This window comes from Rhinatrema bivittatum, chromosome 8 (assembly GCF_901001135.1).
Source record: "Rhinatrema bivittatum chromosome 8, aRhiBiv1.1, whole genome shotgun sequence".
Lineage (NCBI taxonomy): Eukaryota > Metazoa > Chordata > Amphibia > Gymnophiona > Rhinatrematidae > Rhinatrema > Rhinatrema bivittatum.
In genome coordinates this window covers 80,046,519-80,067,827 of record NC_042622.1, presented here as the reverse complement: position 1 = coordinate 80,067,827, position 21,309 = coordinate 80,046,519, and the positions used below count along the sequence as shown (strand labels likewise).

At 46.9% G+C, this 21,309-nt stretch overlaps 1 protein-coding gene across 1 annotated transcript in view; it reads right to left on the bottom strand.

The window, feature by feature from the left end:
• Positions 1–21,309, bottom strand: part of PKN3 (protein kinase N3) — a 226,095-nt gene that overhangs the window by 86,716 nt on the left and 118,070 nt on the right. Inside the window, 3 exon segments of the mRNA XM_029612101.1 lie at positions 10,196–10,258; positions 10,427–10,603; positions 10,874–10,965. Coding sequence (XP_029467961.1) covers positions 10,196–10,258; positions 10,427–10,603; positions 10,874–10,965 — 332 coding nt within the window.

Here is a 21,309-nt window from a genome sequence, read left to right as displayed (position 1 = left end):
TACCATTGCCAAACAGATGCTCTCCAATTGATTAGCAGATTTCTGTAATGCCCAGGCAGAAGTGAGTATAGTGGACCATGTCAAGGCTCATTCTGTTTAAGCCATGGTGATGTCAGTGGCTCACTTGAGATCAGTCCCCATGGAAGAGATCTGTAATGGAGAGATTACTTACCTGATAATCTCGTTTTTCTTAGTGTAGGCAGATGGACTCAGAACGAATGGGTATAGTGTGCTCGTGCTAGCAGTTGGAGACGGATCTGACGTCAGCACGTAGTACATATACCCCTGCAGGAAGTGCAGAAGCTCAGTAATCTTCCTTGCAAAAGCATTATGGATATATGTGTGTCTGACCGATTAACTGAACATGATTAACCTGACCGATTGACAGTAGCTGGAGACCGCCAGTGTTCTCAACCGGAAGGAGTCGACACCTGGCAGGGTGGACGCCCTATGTAAGGAAACATGGCTTACCTTGAAACGGTGAACCCCCATATATATCGGCAGCCGGGCGGGATGCTGAGTCCATCTGCCTACACTAAGGAAAACGAGATTATCAGGTAAGTAATCTCTCCATTTCCTAGCGTGTAGCACGATGGACTCAGAACGAATGGGATGTACAAAAGCTACTCCCAGACTGGGTGGGAGGCTGCCCGAGGTCCGTTTAGGATTGCCCTTGCAAATGCTGTGGTCCTCCCTGGCCTGGACGTCCAGATGGTAGAATCTGGAGAAGGTATGGATGGAGGACCACGTTGCCGCTTTAACATATCTCTGCAGGCGACAGCATCCTAGTTTTCTGCCCAGGAGGGCCACTTGTGCTCTGGTAGAGTGAGCCTTGACTCGTAGAGGTGGTGGTTTTCCCGCTTCTACGTAGGCCGCCTTGATAACTTCTTTGATCCAGCGAGCAATAGTCGCCCGTGAGGCCGCTTCTCCTTGCCTCTTCCCACTGTGAAGGACGAACAGGTGGGTCCGTCTTTCGTACTGTTTTCGACATTTCCAGGTATCTGGCCAGCAGCCTGCCGATGTCGAGATGACGCAGTATTCGACCTGCTTCCGATTTCTTCAACCCTTCCATGGTTGGCAAGGATATGGTTTGGTTGAGGTGGAAGTGTGAGACTACTTTGGGTAAGAAGGAAGGAACCGTGCGAAGATTGATAGCCCCTGGGGTGATTCTGAGAAACGGATCGCGGCAGGACAGCGCTTGTAGCTCTGAGATGCGGCGTGCTGAGCATACGGCCAGCAAGAACACCATCTTCAAGGTTAACAAACGGAGGGACAGGCCTCGGAGGGGTCTGAAGGTGGGTCCCGCTAGGAATTCCAAAACTAGGTTGAGGTTCCACAGGGGCACTGGCCATTTCAGTGGCGGGCGAATGTGTTTGACTCCTTTCAGGAAACGTGAAACGTCTGGGTGTGTGGCAATGCTGTTGCCGTCACACCTGGGGCTGTAGCAGGATAGCGCTGCCACCTGAACCTTGATTGAATTGAGGGACAGACCCTTCTGAAGCCCATCTTGCAGGAAATCCAAAATGATGGGGATTTTAGCGGCATGTGGATTGGTATTGCGAGTTTCGCACCAGGCTTCAAATACTCTCCAGATCCTTAAATAAGTTAGTGATGTGGAGAACTTGCGTGCTCAGAGGAGTGTATCTATTACCGACCCCGAGTATCCCCTTTTCCTCAGTCGAGCCCTCTCAATGGCCAGACCGTAAGAGAGAATTGAGCTGGATTCTCGTGGAGGATGGGACCTTGTCGCAGCAGGTCCCTGTGAGGGGGCAGGGGTAGAGGATCCCCTGCCAGTAGTCTTCTCATGTCTGCGTACCAGGGTCTTCTTGGCCAGTCCGGGGCCACCAGAAGAACTAGGCCTCTGTGTCGCTGAATCTTGTGTACAATGGCGCCCAGCAGGGGCCATGGGGAAAAGGCATATAGCAGGATCCCCTGAGGCCATGGCTGCACCAGGGTGTCGATCCCGTGGGATAGAGGATCTCGCCTGCGACTGAAGTATCTGGGTACTTGAGCGTTGGACCTGTCCGCTAGTAGGTCCATGCCCGGAGTCCCCCACTGATCCATAATCATCTGGAAGGCCGTGGATGACAGCTGCCATTTCCCTGGGTTTAGGCTTTCTCTGCTGAGGAAGTCTGCTGTGGTGTTGTCCTTCCCGGCGATGTGGACGGCGGAGATGTCCTGGAGATTTGCTTCCGCCCAAGCCATCAGGGGGGCTATTTCTAAGGATACCTGTCGGCTTCTGGTTCCACCCTGTCGGTTGATGTATGCCACCGTGGTGGCATTGTCCGACATCACTCTGACTGCTCTGTTCCAAAGTCTGTGGGCAAATCGCAGGCAGGCTAACCTGACTGCCCGTGCCTCTAGTCGGTTGATGTTCCACCCCGACTCTTCCCTGTTCCACCGCCCTTGGGTGGTTAGCTCTTCACAGTGTGCTCCCCAGCCACTCAGGCTGACATCTATAGTGAGCAGGGTCCAGGTTGGGGAGGACATTTTTGACCCCCGGCTCGTGTGAATCTTCTTAGGTAATGGAAAAGCACTCTGAGGGCCTCGTAGTCCATCCAAGACTGGATTTTCGCCTTCATTATCTGACTCCTTGTGAGTCACCTTAACCCCCAATTCCTCCAAAACCTGCAGTCTAAGAGGGCACTGTTCCGCCTCCTTAAATAGATAAATCACTCTGGGGTCATCTCTCTGGAACTGGGAAATCATCCTGATATGGGTCATCCTTAATCACATCAGGATTTGGATCCACCACTTGACGAGCCAAAGGGTGATCCTGTGGATCATCCAAATCCTCCCCATTGCTGGGGTCCAATGCAGGCTCTGTAGGAGGCAGACCCAAGCACTGAAGCAAACCCCAGGTCCTCGTGCGGCCCTCCTAGACCTCTTCGGCGTGGGGAGGGAAGGCCTATCTCATGACCTGTTATCCTTCACAGGAAGGCTTTGTGCATCAGAAGCACAGATTCCAGTGAAAAATCATGCATACCATCAGACCCCAGTTCTAGACTGTCTTCAGAGTCCTCCTCTCTACCCAGACTCTCCTGATCCACCGGAGCGGGGAGAGTCTCTAGGCTCCCCCGCCGAAGAGGACGCCCGTCCATGGCTGCCTCAACTCCTCAGCCGTTGCCAACACTACCCCCAGATGTCAGGGGAGACGACTCCAATGCTTAACGCCCACTAAGGAACCTTCTTCTGCTGAAGCACAGCGGAAACGGGAATTTAAGCACGTTGCCTACATGCTACATATGCGACAGGCCTCCATGCGCAGTTTTGGCACCATCGCACATACACCCGCATTGCTGAACGCCACACAGTCTCCCAATTGGCCGGCCTTAAGTGCTCACCTGAGCCGCGCCTCTCACACCCCGCCACACAGAGCAATGCATGGGAAAACAGTCAGCTGCCGCTGCAGGGAGACCCAATCGAAGGCCCGTGGCTTGCAGGAAACCAAATATGGCCGCATCAAAGCTGACCACCAGCACAACTCCTTCCCAGGACCCCTGGGCATGAGTCTATACCTGCCCCAATGCATCCCGCTGTCTGCCCAGCAGCTCTCGCTGCTTAAAGGCTCCTGCGCCGCTGCAGGCCATGCTGTCCACCTACATCTCTCAAGCTATTTGCCCTTTTTTTTTTTTTTTTTAAACTTTACCTGCTGGCAAAAACAACCAAAAACCAAGCAGGGTTTATCGTTTAACTGCCCTGAAATATCATCATATAAAGAAATTTTATAGCATCTGGAATCCATACATCTCTTGGAGACAATTGTCATTTCAATATCTACTCCTTATCTTTGTTTTCACTGTGTTTGTTTTACCCGACAATTTCATCATACATTTCACTAACAAGAATTACCAATGTATCACTATTGACTAACCATTGCATGGCATGAAGGGGAGGGGGGTTTGGGGGGAGACAATATGTAAACCAGAAAACGCTGTTTCACGGTGATGTTGTTTATTATGTATGTTTGAATATGTAACTGAATAACAGCAATAAAAACAAGCAGGGATACTTTCCTGGAGCCAGGGCCTGGCAGACAGAGGCTTCGGCAGTCTTGAGGGAGCTAGTCCTCTGGCTACCAATATCACTGGCACAATGCGGGCGTGCAACTGACAGTGGTTCCCAACCCCCCAGACGCCCAGCTTGACCTGAGGAATGATCCACCAAGGAGCCTAACACCTCAGGGAGCTTCTTCTGAATCTTCTACTAGCCTTCTTTGTTTAAAATAATTTTTTTTTCTCTCTCTCAGACTGCAGGGTTGTACCTCTACCATCTGCTGGAGTAAGAGAAATACTTAAGAGGCTGTAGGTGACACTCTTATGTAGCAGTGCCTCAAAGTTATTTCTGACTCCAGCAGATGGTAGGGATGCAAAACCCACTTGTCTGCACTGATCTGGGTATGTTCAAGAACTTATGCATTTCTTGAAGAATTTCTCCCCCGCTGGAAGGAATTATATCATCGGGGATCGAGAACTATTAGCCATCAAGCTAGCCCTTGAGGAGTGGCACCATCTGCTGGAGGGAGCCCGACATCAACTCAAGATATATACGGACCATAAAAATTTAGAATACTTATAGAGAAGCTTAGCGCCTGAATCCTAGGCAGGCTCAATGGTCTTTTTTTGTCTTTTTTTTTTTTTTTTAACCATTTCAACTTTGAGCTGTGGTACCTACCAGCCAAAAGAATCAAAGTGCTGAGGCACTATTACGCTCCTTTGACTTTGGAAGTTTACTGGATCCACCCAACCATATCATCGATCCAGCCAAAGTTGTACTGGCCACATCCATAACAGTACTCCTGAGAGAAAACTATAGTCCCGACGACTCTGGGAACATGTTTTAAAATGGGCCCACGACTCTCGACTGGCAGGTCACCGGGGCTCAGTAGAATGCTGAAAATGACTACCCATTATTACTGGTGGCCCCACGTACAAAAGGACAAAGAGCAACGTAGAATTTTGCCCAGTCTGTGCTGCAAACAAGCCTAGCCCCAGGGCTTGCTCCACCCTCTACCTGCACCTAATTAATCCTGGGCACATCTGGCAATGGATTTTATCACAGACTTTCCACATTCAGCCAGCAATACTACCATCTGGGTAGAAGTGGACCGATTTTCTAAAATGGCTCACTTTGTGTCCCTGCCTGGATTACCCTAGACTCCCAAGCTGACCAAATTTGACACATCCTTCATCTACATGGGCTTCCCCAGCACATTCTTTGACCGTGGGGACCAGTTTACTGCATGATACTGGTGGTCTCTATATGAAACATTTGGAATTGTGTAGATTTCTCATCTGCCTACCACCCCCAGACCAACAGAGAGACTGAGTGGACTAATCAGTCTTTGAAAGGATTCCTCCAATCAACGCCAGCACAAGTGCCCTCGCAGGCACCCTACACACCCCACCTCTCAAAACCGCACACCTCTCCAACACGAGAGAAAGAGCGTTTACCATAGCTGGCCCCACCCTTTGGAACTCACTTCCCCATTACCTTCGACTTGAGCCCTCCTTACAGTCTTTCAAAAAAGGCATCAAGACCTGGCTGTTCAGGCAAGCCTACCCAGAAGCCAATCAAACCTAGCCCACTCCCTACCCCTTCCATCACCGTCCTCCCCCTTCACCCCCCAGCCTCCCCTTACCTCCCTAGCCCACCCTCCCTGCCCACCTATCTCCCCCTCCCACCTCTTCCTTCTTCTTCCGCCTCCCTCTCCCCCCTCCCCCTTCAATCAATTAATCATACAACTGATCTATTGTAAATGAATACTTCGCCTTAATTTATAATTTTAAAACAGTTACAATTATGCTCCTTTTATTATATTTATCAAGTTGTTTGTTCCTCTCTCTCCTTCTGCCCTATTCTTTCTTGCTGCTCTTCCCCTGCCCACCTCTCACCTTTTTCTTGCCTGCTCCCCTTCTCCCCTACCCTTGTTCATTGTATTTTCTACCTGCTTCAGTTTTTTGTAAACCGGCATGATATGCCCTATGAATGTCGGTATATTAAAAGTTAAATAAATAAATAAATAAATAAAGTGGGTCTCCCTTCTCCTCTGGGCAGAGGCCTGTCATAATCATGTTAATAAGGTCACCAGATCCTCAACCTTTTACCTAATCTATGGCAGGCATCCTCAAATACCCATGCCCTTAGCCACTCCTGGGACCTGCCCACCACCAATCTAAAAGGACAGGAACTAATAGACTTGTGGCAGTCAACTCAGCAATTGTTGGAGCAAGACAAGATTCAAGCAGACAAAAATCAATGCCCTGCACCCCAGCTACAACCCAAGGACCTAGTCTGGTTAAGTACCTGGAATCTAATACTGCATGCCCTTGCTCAGATTTGCACCACGTTTCGTCGGGCCCTTTCTGGTGACACGCCAAGTGGGGAGCTGGCTAACAAGCTGAAATAACCGCCCACATTTCATATCCATGATGTATTCCACGTCTCCCTCTTAAAAGCCCGCTGTCTTGCCCTGGCCATCAAGACCTCTATCGCAGACAACATGCTGGAGGGGACACACAATATGAAGTAGCCAAAATCTTGGATTCTAGAACAGTTAGTAATAAGCTTCAATACCTCATAACCTAAAAGGGCTATGAACGAGAGAACTCCTGGGAACTGGCCTCCAACTTACAGGCTCCTCCATTAATCCAGGAATTTCACCACTGATTTCCCATAAAACCCAGGCCCAAGAGATTGGAGAGAGGGCTTTGGAGGGGAGGTACTATTAGGCTCCAGCCACCTCCCCTTGTAAGCCCCTCACCTCTGATCTGAAGCGACTCTGGTGTATCCTCCGGCAGCATGCTGTTCCTAGGACCCAGGATAGAACTTCTTGTAAACTTGGACTGCCTTTATAGGCCCTCTAACAGGGACTTCCTGTGATGCTGGCTGATGTCACATCCTTCAGGGGTATATAAGGAAGTCTCTTGCAAACAGCCAGTGTCTCGGCAACAGTTCACTTGAATAGCCTGCATATCAGTACTTGTTGCTTGTTCTTGTGCTGCCTTGTGCTTCCTGCCTCCTGCATTCAGTTCCTTGTTGTCTGGTGTCTGCTCCTTCCTCCATCTCGTCTTCTTGTGCATCCTGCCTGCTCCTCTCCTGCCAACCCTTCTTCAGACTGACTTCTTGGACCTGATCTCGGCTTTGGTCTTGACTTCTTGCTTGCCTGCCCTGACACTGGTCTGCCCTCAGATTCTGCCTTCTGCTGCCGGCCCCAACCTTGCTTCATTCGCTGGACTTCCTTGTTTGCCATCTGCCTCGATCTTTGCTTGGACCTGAACATTCTCCCTTGCCTTGCCCCTGGGACTCGCCTAAGTCCTGCTGGCTGTCCGCACTAAGGGCTCAACCTGCAGGAACAATGATTGGTATAGGTGAAGCTCCAACTAATCCCCATCCAGGCACTTTTGCCTGTGTGGCTGAGTCAACCACACCACCACTCAAGGGTCCACAACCGTAACACTTTGGGAAGGCCCACTTCAGATCAATAAAAATCTTAACTACCTTATGCAGGGCAAAGAATTGGGATGGCTTTCTGATAACTAGAAGAGGATCCTTGGCAGATACTGAGCCCTCCTTTTCTCCTCAGCAATATTTTTAAAAATGCAATGTTTGAGAAATCAGAATAGAAAGCTCATTTCCGCAAGAGATACACCACAGAGGGATCCATCTTCCTCTACAGCAAGGAATTCTCCTTCCTCCAGTTCTCCCTCACTATTAGTGCCTCAGAGATATCAGAAAACATCCAAGGAATCCTCAGACATGAAGAAACAAACTGATCCCTTTCCTTATTCGTTTTCATCCTGATCCTCTTTCTACCTGTACCTTCTGACAGATCTTGAGGAGCAGAAGCCAACAGCGGATTCTAAGACCAAACTCTAACCCACAGATGACACCTACTGCAAGCAGTTAAATTATTATATATATAATTTTTATTTTTTTTGCTCTAAGAGATCCTGCCACTAATGAGACTTCTAGGAGTAGGAGGCACACAAGCTGAAGGCTGGCACTGTGGGGTTGAACGAGAGATTCCAGATGCCTGTCCTCCAGCCACAAAATGGTTCCTGTTCTTGCCTTGGCTGAGATTCCTCCAGCGAGACCCAATGGCTCCACTGAAGTGAACCCCCCCCGAGTCTCATTCAATAGTTCTCTGTTCTCTCCTCTGTAAATCTGTGGAAAACATCAAATAGATACTCCTCCAGCAGACTGTTACGGTTCCTCCCATAGCTGGAGCCATGGGAGACCTCTCACCTTTCTCTGGAGGCCGCTCTAAAGCCGGGGCCTCGCCTGAACTGGCTTTCCAGATTTTGCTCCATGGCCTGGGAGGCCTTCGATGTCATCGGGGCCTGCCTGAGGCCTGCTCCAGTCTCAGCTTGGACATTCTGGTTTGGGCCCTGCCCTTCTCTCTAAGGGGTCGGCCCGCAGCTTCTCTCTATACTTATAGGGCCAGCCAGGTGTGGCCCATCGGAACTCCTCCCAGGGAGTTGCCTGCTTTCAGTTCTGCCTTGCATCGGAGTTTCCTGCTCCTGGAAGTCTTGCCTTCCAGCGCTCCTTCAGGTCCATGTTCTTTGTTGGAGCTCCATGTCCTGTGTTACCTGTTCCCGATGTTCATGTTCCAGTTCCGTTCCTGATGTCTGTGATCCTGTCCTGATGCCCGCTACCCTTGGTTCCTCGTCGCCATCCTTTTTCATGTCTGCAGCTCAAGCCTCCGGAGGGACCCTCCTGCCTGAAGCCAAGTCCCGTCTTGGTCCTATATCCTTGCCTGAAGCCAAGTTCCATCTTGGTCCTGTGTCTTGAACTCTGTCTCACCCTCGGATACTTGAGCTTGCGCCGTTCATGCCTAAGACGCTGTTCGAACCTGCTCCGTCCTAGCATGGTCCGCAACCAGCCACTGGCAGCTGTGTAGGGCACGCCCCGGTGCAGGCCTCTTCAGTATCTTCGCCATGTTCCAGCTTCAGCTATTCCACACCTTGTCTGGTGCCTGCTTTGCAGTCAAGCGTGATCCACAACCATTCCATGGGTAGTGGCTGTGTAGGGTGCGCTGCATGGTAGGGCTCAACCCAGTACTTCGCTTGCTTCTGAATCCTTGCCCAAATTCCTTGAATACCTTGAACCTTGCCTCATTTGAGTCCTTGCCTTCAGTGCCTTGTTCCTGTGTCTTCATTTCCAGTGCCTTGTCCTGAGCCTTCGTCTGCCCTTGTCCGGAGTCTGGCCTGCTGCTTCTTGCCATTCCAGCTAAAGGTCCGAAAGGGCCGGGAACAGTTGGAGGACTGTTCATTACCAACATCATGATTGTTGGTTCCGGAGGCATGCAGGTCCGGCAGAGGGTTGGACTGTCAGCTTCCACCCATGCTGGGACGTGCCTCGCCTACCCTCTGTGCTTCTTGGATTCATCTGGGACTGTGCCGAGGCTCAAGGGCACACAATCCCCTCGAGTGGGACCGCTCCCTCAGCGCTCTCATAACACAGACAACACTGCTGTGATGACCACACATCGTGGCCTTTTTCCCGGAGTACAAGAAGGAAGCAGCAAGCACCTCACCTGGAAAGAAATGCATCAGCAGTAAGAGGTAGCTCACCTGAAGTCTTAGTGCTGACTCTGCAAACTGCTGTAGGCCTTTTCCCCTCTTTTTTTTTTTCTTTTTTGAGGAAAGGAGCCCACCAAAAAGAGGGAAGAAAGTGGAAATGGGTGGGGGGCTAAGCCACACTGTTGCAGAAGGAAGCTCCATTGCCCTACACCCTACTCAAATGAGGGAGAGAGCATAAGCTTTCACGTCAGCAGCTGCCAGAATAACAGTGCTGGTCCTACAGCTTGCTCAATCAAGGGAGGCGAGCCTAAACTTTCACCATAGGAGCCATCGGATTAACCACCTTAGACCCACACATTGGTCAACCAAGGGAGGGAGGGAGGAGCAAGCTTTTCACCTCAGGAGCTGTCCTCCAAATTCCTTCCATCCTGCCTAGCCAAGCCTTAGTTAAGTAGCACAGGATGCTCGCTAACCATTTGCCGGAGACAGAGAATACTGGCAGGCTGAGGTCAGCACAGATGCTATAAAAGGTAACATCAGCAAACATGTTACTTTCTGTCTCCATCTGCTGATCAGTGGGCATAATCTTTTTGTCTGGACTGGTCTGACTGGATGAGGAGGAAATCAGGTTCTCTCTCTTTTTTGAATTAGGATTTCATTATATATGTCACCTGTAAATAATTTTCTTTTCATGCAGGAACTGGAGTCCTAGAACAATGCAGGCAGAATAAAACCTAGGGAAGGAAGGAAAAGAAATCACAGTATACACAGAACATTGTAAATCTATGTCCATAATTTAATTAGACATCTAATAGGAGATAATCAAATCATGTCTGTCATCATCCCCCTTCCAGCACAAATACAGCCCACAACCACAAAAACAAGCCTCCCAGGGCTCTCACCTTGCTGCTGGTTCAGAGAACACCTTGGAGTGAATCTGCATCATGAGGTCACCCCCTGGTGTGTATTCCATTACAAAGCATGCGTGCTCTAGTGTCTGGAAACAAGCAAACATATTCACCAGGAAGGGGTGGCCAAATCTATTCACTACCTGGAAGATCCGCTTCTCACAGTCCAAGCTGCCAAGAAAGGGTTAAAAGAATCAGCTATAAACTCGTTAAAGCAGTGCAAAAATCAGATATACCCTCTTGGTAAGGTGCTTATGATGAGACTTCCAGCATCTTCCTCTCATGCACTGCTTAGAAGTAAAGGCCTTCATCTTCCCCTTTCAAACTGCAGCGCCATGTGCTTTCTGCCCCACCCATTTTCCACCAGCCAAAATGTTAAAATGAGAAGGAGGAAACTTCTCTCTCAAATCAGAGAATTATTAGATTTTGAACAGAACTCACCTGTCCATCTCATCCCGGTTGATAATGTCCCTTTTTTTCAGAGCTTTGATAGCATACATCTTCCCTGTCTCCTTGTACTCTGCTAAAACCACCTAAAGAACAAACAATTCCAGCATCACTTAATGTATAAGTGGTGGTCACTTGGCACCCTTCTCCCCACCCAGTCCCCTCCACACCACACCCCTGGCATGCTCTTCTATCCCCACCTAATCCCCCCACCAACTACAACCTTCTCTCCAAAGCCTATCCACTTCGCCCCACCAAGCTCCCCCCCCCCCAACATATCCAGGACCTGAAAAATTTTGGGGTCCAAACAGTTTTACAAATTAAATCAAATGCATCCCCACATCACCCCTTCACATACAAACTACCCTGCTTCTCACTCCCAAATGAACATGTGGTCAAGTTCCTCATCTCTGCACAGCCACCCTGCTTCTCACTACATCACCTCTCACCCTTTTGCACATAGAAACCTGACCCTGTGTCCTGATCCTTTGCCCTTCATGCCTCCATATCAACCTCAACTTCACGCCTTCTCTGCTCCGTGGTAACGCTCCAGTCTTGCACTTGGAGCGTGCACTGCCAATGGGTCCCCTGGACTATAGAGCCTGTTTGGTTTAAAACTACAAAACTGTCTGCCACAGTCACAGAAGAGACTAACATCTAAGAACATAAGATTTGCCATACTGGGTCAAAAAGGAAAATGGATTCTTACCTGCTAATTTCCATTCCTGTAGTACCATGGATCAGTCCAGACTCCTGGGTTTATTCATCCATGCCAGCAGATGGAGACAGAGAAAGTAAAACTGACACTGCTTCAAGTACCCTGATGCCATCTGCAGTTCCTTAGTATTGAACTGTACCCAAGCTAAATGCAATAAACCATGGACATAACCCAAAAAACATCTAACGGGCTGTGTTGCTTCTGCCTTGGTTCCTGTCTTTTTTTTTTTTTTTTAAAGAAGCCGCCTCACTAAAAGATCCTCCTCCTAAACTGAAGTGAGCTGTCCTGCTCAATTCAGCAAGCAACAAAAAGGAGAGGGAAAGTGAGGAAATGGAGCCCAAGAAAAACAGTCATTTAAGTGATCTCGTGGAGAGGAGGGATCAGGACCACCAGATGTACACCCCACGGTACCCTGGGCTGGGCATACAAAAGGATCAACAACCCCCAGCCCGTCTGACTCAACCAAGCAGGGTAGGGATCCCTTTCTAGGAACCCCAACCCCTGGGTGTAAGGCTCAAAAACTAGAAAAAGAAAAATCACTGAGAAAAAAAGAACTGCAGGTTTATGCATCAGTCACCATCTACTGGAGACAGAGAAATACTGAGGAACTGCAGGGGGCAACAGGGTACTTGAAGCAGTGTCAGTTTTACTTTCTCTGTCTCCATCTGCTGGCATGAATGAATAAACCCTGGAGTCTGGACTGATCTGGGTACGTACAGGGAAAAAGAGTCCATCAAGCCCAGTATTCTGTTTCCAACAGTGGCCAATCCAGGTCACAAGTACCTAGCAGGATACTAAGGGGTAGACAGGGAAAAGCACTGGCTTTCTGCAACTCCATCTTAGTAATGGTTTATGGACTTTTACTCCAGGAACAGGCTCAAACCTTTTACACAACTACACTAACAGCTTTCACAGTATCCTCTGGAAATGAATTCCAGAGCTTAATTGTGACTGAGTAAATAAATATTTCCTCTTATTAGTTTTAAATATCACCTAGTAAATTCATTGTTGTGTCCCCTAGTCTTTGTACTTTCTGAAAGAGTAAACTGATTCATATTTACTTGTTACACTTCACTCATTTTATAGACCTGTTATATCTCTCTTCAGCAGTTTCTGCTCTAAGCTGAAGAGTTCTAACCTCTTTAGCCTTGCCTCATAAGAGAATTGTTCCATCCCTTTTATCTTCATTGCCCTTCTTTTTCTATTTCTGATACATCTTTTTTGAGATGTGGTGGACCAGAACTGCACACAATATTTTTATTTTATTTATTTAGGTTTTTTATATACCAGCATTCATGATACAATCACATCATGCTGGTTTACAATTGAACAGGGGTGCATAATAACTTCAAACTGTAACTAAGGTGCGGAGAAAAGCAGTTACAAATAACAAAGAAGATTGAACTGGGCGAAGAGAGAAATAAAAGGAAAGGATAACATCAGTAAAGATAATTATACATTCCTGAAATTAGGATGACTGAGTGAGATGTGTTGAAATAGTGAGAGATTAATTAGGGTCCGGGAATGCTTGCTTAAACAGCTAAGTCTTAAGTCTTTTCCTGAAGGTTGGGAGGCAGGGCTCCTGTCTCAGATCGGGGGGATGGAGTTCCATAAAGGGGGACCAGCTGTGGAGAGGGCCCGATCCCTTAAAAGTAATATGTCTAGTGGTTTTGGTGGAAGGTACCTGGGTCCCCCACTCTGCGTCTACCAACTTCCTAACCGACTTATGGAATAGGAATGAAGCTGGGGGACCCCCTCACGGACCGGGTCCGCCCCTTCTGAATCCATATCTCCCAGGGGTCTCTTAACTCCTAACACTTGAAAGGCTAATGGGAGCAATACCTCCAATTCCTCCCTTTTAAACAAGCAGACCTCCTTTGGATCCTTGGACCCTGGAGTAGAGATCCCCAGGTCATCCCCTAGAGTGGTATCACTGGTCGCCGGATCAACCGGACCCACCGGTGTGCCCTAGATAGGCTCCTCCACTGTCTCTCTGGGAGTCTGCACAGAACCCTATGGGTCAAGCAGTCTGTGAGCCAGGGATATTGTGGGCCTGCTCATCTGGGTCTGATCAGAATCAGCCCTAGAGGAACTACTCGCTGGAGCCTGAATAGAGGCCATATTATCTCGTCTTGGACCACTCCAGAGTACAAAAAGATGATCAGAGACTTGGAAATTGTTAGTCACTTCCAGATAACTTAGTAATACCCTGCGAACATCTAACTTCTTCAAGTCCCTAGAAAGAGGATCCGACCGGTTCAACTCCGAAAAGGACGGGAGTTCCACGGATTGATTCAAATGGAGAAAGGAAACTACCTTCGGAAGAAAGGAAGGAACCATCTGCAAAGATACTCCAGAATCGGAAATCCTCAAGAAGGGTTCTCTGCAGGATAACGCCTGAAGCTCGGAAACTCTATGAGCAGAGGAAATAGCTACCAAGAACATCACTTTTAGCATAAGATCTTTCATTGTTGCCCTTTTCAAAGGCTCAGAGGGCGCCACACACAAAGCTGTGAGTACCAAGTTTAGGCTCCAAGAAAGACAAGGCTGTGTTACTGGCGGGCGTAAGTGCTTTGCTCCCCAAAGGAACCGGGCCACATCCGGATGCGCCAACAATGCTATCCCCTGTATGATACCACACAAGCAACAGAGGGCTGCTACTTGCACCCGCAAAGAACTACATGACTAAGACATTATCCTTTCCAACTAAGCACACCCTACAGACTGAGTTTTGCACCTCCACCATCTGCTGGAGACAGAGAAATACTGACGGACTCTGGGTGGCACCTCAGGGTATAGGGCAGAGTCCGTCAAAACTTCTGTCTCCATCTGCTGGAGGGGAGGCAAAACCCAGGAGTCTGGACTGATCCTGGTATCTACAGGGAAAGGGAATTTATAGAGTTCTTAAACTGATACAGTTAAAGAGAGGAAGATGTGGCAGTGGATGCTGTTATCCTAAAAGAGGGGAAGGTGCCCTTAATTATTCCATTAATAGCCCCACATATGCATCAACTGTCGGAAGACATCATCGCTGTGACCTACCAACTTAAAAGATGCTCCGCGGCTGCAGGTGTTGCGCGCCTGGCGTTGCGCACCTAAGGAGCACAACCAAAGGGGCATGCCCCTTTGTGCGCTCCGTAGTGCAGACCCTTAATCCCCCCCCCCCCGCTGCCATTCATACCACCCCACCCCATCACCATATTGCCTTTGCGCTGAACCCGAGCCCAAACCCTCCTGAATCGACAACACGACTGGCTCGACGTAATTGGCGTTGGAGACCTACCGGGGTCCAAGCCCGAACCCGAGGATTCGGCCTACCTCTCCAGCCCTGATTCGCCGTTCCTCGCCTCCCCCGGACCGACTACCGTAAGCATCATTTCTGGCACAGGAGGAACTTTAAAGGTAGAAGGCAGACCTCCAGCATCTCGTGACGAAGGAGAGCTTCTAAGAGGACTTCCCCCCCCCCCCCTTTATTGTGCCCATTCTTGCTGCTCCCTCATGCCACCACAGCTCAGTCTCCAAACCTTCAAAGAAACGGTCACTAACAAATGACTTTCAAATCCTCACAGTACAGCACTTTTCACAAGTAGATTCCCACTTCTTGCACACTCTCCTCTTTCTTCTCCTAATTCCCCCCCTGCAACTGGCACCCGCCCTCCAGGTCTACCTGCAGTTCTCCCCCCCCACCCCAAGAAACACTACGCCTCAGACCTTAATCCTACCCTCTTCTACAACACCCCCCCCAACAATCGCTTGACAGACCACTAAACACCAGCCATACCAGCTTTCAACCAACATACAATAGGCACCCCTACTATAATCATGCAGACTCACCCAATACCCATACTCAAGCACCACTTTCCCAAGAACTTTGCTCCCCAACTTTACCACCCTTGCGCACATCCCAGAACACTTCTCCCTATCATGCTTACTCCCTTTTACCCAACTAATCTGCCTCGCTGCTTTCACCATCATTCTCTTCAACGCGCAATCAACAGTTAAACACCATTACTCAATGATATCCTCCTGGATAACAACCCTGAAATTTGTGCTATAACAGACTTGGTTAAAAGATACTGATTCTGTATTACTGAATCAGCTCCCAACCAACTCATACGATAATTTCTCTATACCAAGACGCAAAAAAAAAAAAAAAAAAAAAAAAAAAAAAGGAGGCGACCTCCTTCTTGCAGCTAAAAAAGATTTTAAATTCTCTCTCCTCCTCACAAATTTGAAATTGGTCTCTTCAAATCGCCTAAACTCCAAATCTGTCTAATATACTCCCCCCCACGGACTACTTGACAGTAACCCATCCCCTCTTATTGAATTCATCACCAAAAACAAACATAGATTCACCAACCGTTATCCTCCGAGACTTCAATCTCCACGTTGATACTGTACCACTATTACCCTCTTGCGACGCCCTTCTGGCCTCTTTCAGCACCTTAAGCTTTAAACAGATAATAACCAACCCTACACATAAAGCAGGCCACTCCCTAGAAATCATCTTTACTAACTCCCTACTCCTTCCAGACCCCTCAATATGTACACCTATCCCCTGGTCTGACCACTTCCTCATTAGAACCACCTGCTCCATAAAAAATACCTCCCTCCGACATGCACTAAATGACCATACACTTCAGAAAACCATGCAAAAGGGATGACAATCACAGCCCTCTCTAATGAGCTTGGCAAGCTAGACTTGTCAGACTCTGACTCTGCCATCTCCTCATGGAATCACCTCACCAGCATTGTTGCCAACAAAATCTGCTCGGTAATCTAGAGAAATTAACCCACTAAACAATGCCAAAAAACCCTGGTACACCCCTGAATTAAAAAACCATGAACACAACCTAAGAAAACAAGAAAAGATTTGGCGTAAAGAATCATCTCCTACACAACTAGCAAAATTCAAATCTTACCTTCACACCTAGAGAAACCATAACAAAACCAAACGGGACTTCCATGTCCAAAGAATCCATCAACTTCAATTTAATGCCCGAGCCCTTTATGAATACGTCGCAACCCTAACTAAAACATCCCCCACTCCCACACCCGACGCTGAGGACAAAACCAAGTGTGAAGACCTTGCTTTATTTTTCCACGATAAAATCGCCAAACTTATGTTACGCTTTTCATCAACCCCTGCGCCCACCAGAACCCGAGCAATTAACCCGACCGCAGTACTAAATACCTTTGAGACCACTGCCTCTTCAGAAATAGAATCTATCCTAAAGAAAATGAGACCAGTGTCTCACCCTTTAGACACCATCCCCACCAGAGCCCTCATGACCATCCCTAATATAATTGCACAATCTATATCTAACACTAGCAGATCCATCACACTTGGCACAGTCCCAAACCCACTTAAAACAAGCAGTAGTCAAACCCATATTAAAAAAACCCACTCTTGACCCTGCCGATCCTAACAACTATCGTCCCATCTCTAACTTTCCCTTTATAGCAAAAATCTTAGAAAAAACAGTTAATTGACAATTAACTGGCTACCTAGACGAACATCACATTCTTTTCCCATCCCAATACAGATTCTGTAAATACCACAGCACCGAACCCTCCTCCTCTCCCTAACAGACTACCTCCTGAAAGGCCTGGACAAAGGACAATCGTACATCTTGGCTCTACTAGGCATATCCTCTGCTTTCGACACCGTCAACCACAACATTCTAATAGAACGACTCAGGGAAATAGGCATATCTGGAGTCCCCCTTAGCTGGTTCAAATCCTACTTAAGCAATAGGCAATACAAAGTTAAAATAGGGAATAATGAATCCAAAGCAATCAACCTGACACAAGGTGTTCCACAAGGCTCATCATTGTCCTCCACCTTATTCAACATATACCTACTTCCTCTCTGCCACCTCCTCTCTGAACTTTGTCTTCCACATTTTATATAAGAAAGAAAATGGCGCAAAGCCCCTTCACCAGCCTCATTCTCGGATTACAAACGCACACTCCACCAATACAAGAGCATTACTCTGAAAACCAAAAGAGACTACTATGCCCTTAAGGTTCACCACCTCATCTTTGACTCAAAAGCTCTTTTCGCCTTCGTTTCCAGTCTCACTAAACCTATCACTCCAGATATCCCACCCGAACTACCCAGACTAAAGCAGACGAACTGGCTCTTCATTTCAGCAAAAAAATCTCTGACCTCCTCAATCAGCTGACACCAAACACTAGCTCTCCCGATAACACATATCTTCTTCCAAACAAAGATATTCAGCTTAACGCATTCGAACCCATCACAATCACAGAGATACAATCGGTGCTGAAGAAAATGAAACCTTCATCACACCCTTTTGATCAAATCCCTGCCAAAATGCTTCTTCTCATCCCAGATACTATATCAAAAACCCTAGCCGAAATTATAAACTGTTCCCTGTCACAGAGTATCTACCCAGATGAGCTAAAAACAGCCTCAATCAAACCCCTCCTAAAAAACCCAAATCTAAATGCATGTGATCCCAACAACTTCCGCCCTATTTCCAACCTCCCATTCATAGCCAAAATTATGGAAAGATTGGTGAACACTCAACTTTCCAACTACTTGGAAGACCACAGTATTCTGTCTCCAAACCAATATGGTTTTCGCAAAGCCGCAAGCACCGAAACACTGCTCCTCTCACTCACGGACTTCCTTCTCTCCGGAATCGATAAAAGCAAAGCATTTCTACTAATCCTCCTCGACTTCTCGGCGGCCTTTGACACCGTCAACCATTACCTCCTTCTAAAACAGCTGGCAAACATAGGAGTGATAGGTACTTCACTAACTTGGTTCAAAACCTTCCTGGAAAACAGAGGATATAGGGTCAAAATTCATAATACAGAATCCCAATATCCCCCTTCCAGAGGGGTGCCGCAAGGTTCATCGCTTTCACCCACGCTTTTTAATGTCTACCTTCTACCACTATGTCAACTACTCACAAAATTAAGCCTGAAACACTTCCTCTTCGCAGACAACGTACAGATTGTGATCCCTATAAAAGAATCAATCTCGATAACAATGGAATTCTGAGATAATTGCTTATTAGAAATCAAACACCTCCTCACCAGCCTAAACCTAGTCCTCAATGCATCGAAAACGGAATATCTACTTATATCACCGGAAAACAACAACACACATTCAAAGCCACTAGCCCTCCTTCAAACCGCTCACGTAAGAGACCTAGGAGCCATCTTAGATAACAGTCTTAACCTCAAACCATTCATTAACCAAACCACCAAAGATTGCTTCCACAAATTACATATTCTGAAAAGAATAAAGCCACTTTTCCACGCTCAGGACTTTAGAACAATCCTGCAAGCAATAATCTTCTCCAAACTAGATTATTGCAACTCACTACTATTAGGCCTCCCAGCTTCCTACACCAAGCCTCTACAAATGGTACAGAACACAGCAGCCAGAATCCTTACAAACTCCAGGAAAATAGACCACATATCCCCGATCCTCAAAGACCTTCATTGGCTGCGGATCCACTACAGAATTATGTATAAATCCATCACTATCATCTACAAGACTATCCACCAACACACTCAACTCGACCTACAAATCCCATTTAAAAAAACACACATCCGCCAGACCCATCAGGGAATACTACAAAGAATCACTTCAGGTTCCACATGCCAAAACCTACCAACATAAATCCTAGTCTCAGAGCTTTCTCCTCAGCAGGTCCAACTCTTTGGAACTCTATCCCACCTGACTTGAGACAAGAACCATGCACTCTAACATTTAGGAAAAGACTAAAAACTTGGCTTTTTAAAAAAGCATTCCCAGGCCTTGATTAAAACCTCCACCCATCAGCACAAACTCGTATTCAAAAATTGGACTGAATTAAAAATCCACCAACCTCACACTCATACTCAGCACCATATTATCGTCTTTCACAACGGTATCATATATATACATTTTGCTATTCAACTATATATATACAATATTATAATATATATTTATTAATTGATGCAATTGGCAGAAATGTAAATATCTGTTCATTCTCTCCCCCTTTCCAGTTCCTAGTTAATTTTCCCTGTTTTATTGTAACTTTCTCACATCCATAATATTGTTTACTGTATTTGAAGTTTGAATTGGGAATATTGATTACTATGTTACTCTCTGCCTTACACACATTGTTAATTGTAAACCGGGTTGATGTGATTCCAGTCATGAAATTCGGTATAATAAAATAATAAATAAAATAAATAAATATATGCGGATGACATTCAAATCCTCATAACTGTGACTGACACCCTACCCAAAGCCATTAATACTTGGGAAACTGCCCTCCTGGCAATCAACAACTTACTCACCAACATCAACCTTGCTCTCAACTCTGCCAAAACCGAACTCTTGACCATATCTCCCCAAAACGTCAACATCAACCTCCCCCCACTCTACACAACACCCTCCACAATTTCCTTTTCACAACATGTACAAAACCTAGGTAGGCGTTACATTAGACAAACAAATTAACTTAAAACTGATTACTGTAACGCCATCCTCCTAGGCCTTCCCAAAAATACAACCCAACCCCTACAAATGCTCCAAAATGCTGCTGCCCACATTCTCACCAACACCCACAGAAATGAACATATCACCCCTGTCCTCAAAGAACTGCACTGGCTGCCAATCTCATCCCGGATCTTATACAAGACCCTCACCATCATACACAAATCCCTACACAATCAAAACATGCAATGGTTCAATGAGTCTTTACTATTTCATATCCCCACAAGACCCACCAGAAATCAATACTTGGCAACACTTCACACCCCATCACCCAAACCTCACCTCCAAAGATCATGCATTTTCCATTGCCAGACCTACACTATGGAATAACATGCCTACCAGTCTACGCCAAGAACTCTGCCCAAAAAAATTTAAACTGAACTTAAAGACCTGGCTATTCAAGCAGGCTTATACATGAACCACTCGTTCCAACCTCTTCTTGTAAGGCATCCTACTCATTACCCCTCCCACTTCCCTACCTTACCCCCTCCGTCTTTACAGTTCATACCGTACACGCTACCACTCTGATCCAAGAATTGTCCTCTTCATTATATCCCTGACAGCTCCGACCCCGCAACACACCGCTCCCTTAAACCCTACCCTTCCTCGGAACTGCATGCTGCTTATACTATTTCCCTTCTTCCTGTAAATATTTGCATACTGTATATTGTAATTCCCTTACTGTAAATATCTGCATACTGTATATAACTTGAATTGTAGGACAAACTTTTACATAGCTAATGCTCCTGATTTTAGTTCTAAACTGGTTAATTACCATTTCCCTGTAAAGCCATTCGCTGCATAGTTGTTCTATATAAATGCCCTCCTCATTTTATCTCTTTGACAGCGACTGACCCCTCAACACACCCTTCCCTTAAACCCAACCCATCCTTAGAAATGCTTATGCTATGTCCTTTTTACTGTAAATATTTTGATACTATATACACCCTGAATTGTTTGACAAGCTTCTCACTCCATTACTGTTCTAAATTTTAGTTCTTAGCTGTTTAAATTCCAGTTCCCTGTAAAGCCGTTTGCTGCTTTTTGTTCTGTGTAAACCGATGTGATGTTCCCAATGAATGTCTGTCTACAAAAATGTTAAATAAATAAATAAAACTGTTAAAGGGGGAATCTGGGTGTACCTCCACTATCTTACATCTAGTATTACTAAATGTCAGGTCTGTG